Genomic DNA, 6,255 nt, shown 5'->3' on the forward strand with positions numbered 1-6,255 from the left:
CTGATCTTACAATCATGCAATGGAAAGACAAAATCAAGCCTAAATGCACTAAAAATCAATCAAAACGAATAAAAATCCTAAAGTAAAATCAGAGGTCACTAAGTAATCAAAAATCCTTCAAGATGTCTCCAAAAATAGTCCAAAGATAGTGATCAAGTGAACTACAATACAATGGACCATCAATGGAGACTCAACAACTACTCAGAAAAGGACCCTAAGTGTATATCAAAGGAATCGGTATCAAGAAAAAGAACCAAAGGAAAGCATGTGCTAAGAAGACAAAATTGAGGGTCTACAGTACCCCATTTTGATTTAGAGTCAAATGAATTAGCTTAAAAGTTTTGAAGAAAATGAAAAGAAAAATCTAGTATGCAAATTAAAGAAGTCCATATATGGACTAAGATAAACTTTCTAATAATGGTATTTAAAGTTTAACTATGTCATTAAATCTTTCAAATTTATAGAAAATATTGTTGATCAATATATATATATATCTTAAGGTCGGTGAGAGCAGGTTCATATTATTAATCCTCTATGTGGATAACATCTTGCTTGCTAGTAATGATATTAATTTACTTAAAGAAACTAAAGTTTTTTCTTTTTGAGAGCTTTGATATGAAGGACTTAGGTGAATGATCCTTCATGATTAGAATTGAAATCTTTTAGGATAGATCAAAACAACTCCTTGGACTATCCCAAAAGAATTATATCAATAAAGTCCTTGAAATATACAATATTCAAAATTACTTAATTGGAGTAGTGCTCATGTTTACAGGAGAAAAATTCAATTCTAATCAATGCCCAAGAAATGAAGTTAAGAAGAGCAAAATGAGAGATATTCCATATGCTTCTATTATGGAAAGCTTAATATAGCTCAAACTTGTACTTGCCTTGACATTAGTTTTGCAGCTAGAATGTTGGGAAGATTTCAAAGCAATCTAGGATGAATCATTGGGTTGCTGCCAAGAAAGTAATGTGATATCTTCAAGGAATGAAGGACTACTTGCTCATATATAGACATACTAAAAATCTTGAAATATTTAGATTATGTTGAGTGTCTTGATGTTAGGAAATCAACATTTAGATATGTGTTTTTGGTTGCTAGTGGAGCTATCTCATGGAAAAGTTCAAAGCAATCATTAATTGCTTCCTCTACCATGGAATCCGAATTTATGGCATGCAATAACGACATACATATGCAAAGTTTTTTTTGGAGACTCCATGAGTGGTTTTCCTTTGTATATTATATATCTATTAATCTAGATTGACCTTATTGATATTTCTTATTATTATTGGTTTTATAAACTTAATCTTGAATTAATTGGTATACCAAAAGAAATTGGATAAATTTTAATTGAACACTGGAAAAATTGAAATACCTATTCACTCCACCTTTAAATTGAGTAAATACACTACTTAAGGAAACTTCGATGAAGTGCCCTAAATGGGTCGCCATCGACAAGAATCCATGGGTCTAAGTCAAGTAGGAAAGGGGATGTCGCCCTAAGTACACAGAGCAAAGAGAAAAAAATATCCCAAACCTAAGAAAATGTGACCCTTGGTACTCTTTAACGCCCCATACTGCAAAATTTATTATCTAAGATACAATATCTCAAAAAAGTTTAGCACTAGAAACTAGTAATCTACAATATTTGATAAGAAAATGGCAAGGGATACTCCAATAATCTAAAATATTTGATAGACAAATGGCCAGAAATGGATATATTCAACACTTAACTACATGCTCACCATCCTCCCATTCCCTCAACACAAAGCAAATTAAACTTATGCAATTAAGCTTTATTTGGGAAGTGTTCAAAAAAATAGTTTGTAAGACTAGTTTTAGAGAATTGTTCTCTAGTATTTTGTAAAATATAAATTTATTTGAAAACCTAAAATTTTCTTAACTTATTTTTTATGTTTTTAAATATGTTTTAAAAATATCTTTTATGTATAATAATTTTTGTGAATCATTCTCCATATTTATATCATTCTTTTTTAAAATAATTCTTAGAAAACAAGTAAAAAAAAATAAAAAATAATTAAGAGATTCTTTGAAAACATTAAGTTTTTTGCTTTTGAAAACAGTTACGAAATAGACCCCTCAGGAGGGGCCTTCAACTAAACGAGGGAGAAAACTTCAAAAATTGCATCCACGTAACCGAAATGTAACATATAAAGCAAATGGGTGCACATCGATGGATCATGGATGGGACCATTCAATCTCCACCAGTGGCACCTAACCAGGAAGTCCATCCACATCAAGACCTGTTTTGATGAATCCAAAATTCTGATAGATATTTGAAGCTCAGTCTATCATCTCTGACTGGTTCTTTAAGATATCTGCTCAGCAGCCTCCACCTTTTACATTGTCATTTTTAACCTTATCTGGTTCCTAGTATGTGGCTCCCATTTCCATTAGATACATGAGTTGAAAAAATGACTGGTTTGTGTCCGTTTCTGGTCCACAAGATCTAGAAGGTAAGCATTTTACTTCGAGGTAAGACATTCACTTGTCTATGATACCTTTCTCTTTCCCAGGATCGTGGCTCCTTTGGATTCATATTGACCCACACCACCATCTATTCTCATTTTGCCTGCAGACCTCAATGAAATCTACACTCTAAGTGATGTGATGTGATGTGTCTTCTAGTAAAAAAGGTTATGTGTGATTTATGGAAAATATTTAAAAATAAATAAAAGAAAATTGTTTAAAAAAATATTTTCTTATATTAGGTTTTATTGGATAAAATATTAAAAAAAAATTAAATATAATTAAATTTTGTTAAAATTCTTTATATTTTTTAATTATTTAATCTTTACCTTGAAAATAAAAAATAAATAAAATAAATTTCAAATAACATATAAAAATTATTTGTTAATTCTATATCTAGCTATTTTCTTTTTTTACTTTAGTTTCTCTTTCTTACCATTTTCTTTCCCTTAGATTTTACCATTAATTTTCCGCCAACCAAACATAGTATTCGAGAGAAGTAGTATTTCATCTCTAAGTTTGTGTCTTCTCCGAGTCATCTACAACCAAATTATTTCTGGGCATCCAATTGTCTCACAATTAATTAATCAAAATACTTGACTCGGATATGGAAATATGACTCGGTCCGGTTGTACCAATTTACTTCATAATCATCGTTTACCTATTATACCACCAAGTAGATCTTATTTTTAACATTCTGGATTCCTATTTACAAGTAGACAAACAGCAAACCATGCATGCATGTTTAAAATATGCATCAAACATACTTCCAAACTTGTAGGTTTTCAAAATCTTTGTCAAAAGAGGAGGGGCTGGAAGTAGAACTGGAAGACTCCTGCATATCAAGAGTCGATGCTGCTGGATGAAGCACTGTCACCTCTTCCACTATAAGATCAACTGAATCCAGATGTTGTTGAGTGTTTGGAGGCGGGCGGAGCCATCTGAGATTCCTTAACGGTTTACATGGTGCCACCCATAAAAATAACGCATAGAAGCAGAAAATAACCCAACCATACAGGAAAAGTAGGGAGGAGAGGATGCCACAAGTTAGAGCTCCACAACTCCAACAAACATGCCATATCAATAATGGAAGACGGCTTGTGGTTGGAGTTGGGGTTTTCGTCAGAGACAAGACCACCAAGGTTATAATGTAGACAATCAAAGACGACCCCAACAATCCAAAGACACCTACATGATCTGCTTTGAATAGAGGATTCTCCCCTGGTTTGTATTTGAAGGCAAACAAGCCTATTTGGGGCAAAATGAAAGATGTCCAAACCTTACTAAGTTCGATCCAATTGCCTACTTGCTCACTACTGCAGAAACAAAATAAACATTAGATTGCAGCATACATATTCAATAAATAGTACACAAAGAGGGCCAGACTAAAACAAGCAAATAGTTCTTGTATTACAAGCTGGATCTACTTACCTCTTGCGGATAAGTTGAGGGAGATTTTGGTTCTCCATGGCCTTGGGCTTCCCCAATGTCCTACCTAAATACATCGCACATTGGAAGCATGTGCCTATATATGCCTGTCAACATAAATTTCCGATAAAATTTCACTCATCTGCTATGGGCGTTTCTACCAATTCTATGGGTCCCTTTCACTTTCTGATCAAACTAAAGTTACGTGTGGGATAAAAAGTCCACCATGCTTGCGTGTTCTGGGATTCTTTTCCCACATACACTAGGCGGTGATCGGTGTTTGGAGTCAAAAAGGAAAGGGATCCACTGGACAGGACACCGGTTGCAATGAAGACGCATCAGCTTGTCGTGTGCCACCCACAAGCATGTTCACGTCATATCCATTTTTTCATATATATATAATATATATATACGACTCCTTTGAAAATCATCTATTTTCTTATATAATATATTACCAAAACACTATCACCAAGTATTTTGTTTATTTTATATCCAACACTAAATGATTTTTTAAAAAGAATTTTGAATGGAAGTCATGCTAACAAAAACACTGCACATAAATTTTTTAACTAAAATTACTTCCAAACAAGACCCGAAGATTCCTAAAATTACACGTGTCATACTTGGTAAAAAATGAGCTCAAGTAAACCTATGTTTGGTTGTTTGAGAGTACTTTTAAAAAAAGGTTAACTCCTATTTGATATTATTTTCAAAAACAATTTTAAAAAGTAATTTTTAAGAATAATTTCTTAAAATTATTTTCTTATTTTTGTAAAGCAAAAGTCTATTTGAAAACTTAAAATATTTTTAACCCATTTCTAATATTTTTAAATATGTTATTAAAAATAATTTTTATATCTAATGTTTTATTTTTAATTATTTTATATATTTATATAATTATTAATTTCTTAAAACAACTAAAACAAGTAAAAACAACATAAAACAATAAAAAAAATGTTTTATAAAAATACTCTATTTTTTATTTTTAAGAACAAAAAACAGTTTTTGATTGTTAAATGTGTTTTCTATAAAATCTTTCTTAAAAATAGTTCCCCAAACAGATCTTAAGTGTCATTTATTTTTTCCCATTAAATAAAGCTTATTTGGGTATGATTTTTGAAACTTGTTTTTAAATTATTTTTTAATTTAAAAGAACAAAAAAAACCAATTATAGTATTCTAAAAGTAGGGGAGTTTGACAATTTACTTTTACAAACACTTTTCAATATATATATATATAACTTTTGAAAATTAATTTTCCCATTTGGCTTTTTTTATTTTTAAAATTCAATTTGTATAAAAATAATTCAATTTAATTCAATCTTATTAAAATAAAAATAGTTTTGATAAATTTAACTAAAGTAAAAATTAAATACTCCTTAGTAAAATATTGATATTAATATTATAATAAAATCATAAGCTATATATATATATATATATATATATATATATTACAAGAAATGATATTATTTTGGTAGATATTACAACTACGGATATTAATATCTTCATAAAAACTTGAAAATAATAATGACTAATAATATTTCACTTAAAATGAATTTAAAAACAAACAATTTTCTTTTAATATATAAATAAATCAAAATTTTCATTGCATATACACATCTAGTACTCAATTACAAGTATATTATTTTAGACTAACTTTGATTTAATATACAATTAATTAAATCAAATTTTAAATTTTAATTATTTTTAAAACCTAGAAAATTCATTAAAAAACTTAAAATATTAAGTCTCACTTGATTTAGAATTTATTTTTCTAATCATAAAATTTTGAAACTATAGTTGTGTGTATAAGAAAACAATAAAATTATAACTTTTGATTTATTATATATAATAGTGATTAAATTTATATTTCAATTCTAATTATTTTAAAAAATGATTAAACTCATTAATAAATTACCTATTATTTGATTTGAAATCTATTTTTCTATCAAAAAAAATTTATAAAAATATAGTTATTTATATGTAAGAGAAAGGACTAACTTAATTTAGTTTGTAAATTTCACATAGTAATTGTAAGTTATTTTTTGAGTTCTAAATTATTTTTTAAAAATTAATAAACTTGTTAATGAATTTAATGTATTGAGTTGTATTTAATTTGGAGTCTATTTGTTTGATGATAAAAATCAGGAAAATATGATTTTATGTATACGAGAAACAATACTATGATTTTAGACAAATTTTTGTTCATAAATTTATAGTATTAATGAGTCACTTTTATTGAATTTTAATTATTTCTTAAATTTAATTGATTTAATAAATCAAATGAATGAAGTATTACTTGATTTGAGGCATATTTGTTTGATGAAAAATTCT

At 28.5% G+C, this 6,255-nt stretch overlaps 1 protein-coding gene across 1 annotated transcript; it reads right to left on the reverse strand.

Moving 5' to 3' along the window:
* Positions 1 to 3,126: 3,126 nt before the first annotated feature.
* Positions 3,127 to 4,021, reverse strand: LOC109123304 (uncharacterized). Its single transcript, XM_019222575.2, has 2 exons — positions 3,926 to 4,021; positions 3,127 to 3,810 (listed from the first exon to the last, which is right to left on the reverse strand). Exons 1-2 carry the CDS (start codon positions 3,997 to 3,999, stop codon positions 3,252 to 3,254), a joined length of 633 nt encoding a protein of 210 aa, XP_019078120.1. The 5' UTR covers positions 4,000 to 4,021; the 3' UTR covers positions 3,127 to 3,251.
* Between the last annotated feature and the right edge of the window lie 2,234 nt (positions 4,022 to 6,255).

The sequence above is a fragment of the Vitis vinifera genome, chromosome 10 (assembly GCF_030704535.1).
Source record: "Vitis vinifera cultivar Pinot Noir 40024 chromosome 10, ASM3070453v1".
Taxonomy (NCBI): Eukaryota; Viridiplantae; Streptophyta; class Magnoliopsida; order Vitales; family Vitaceae; genus Vitis; species Vitis vinifera.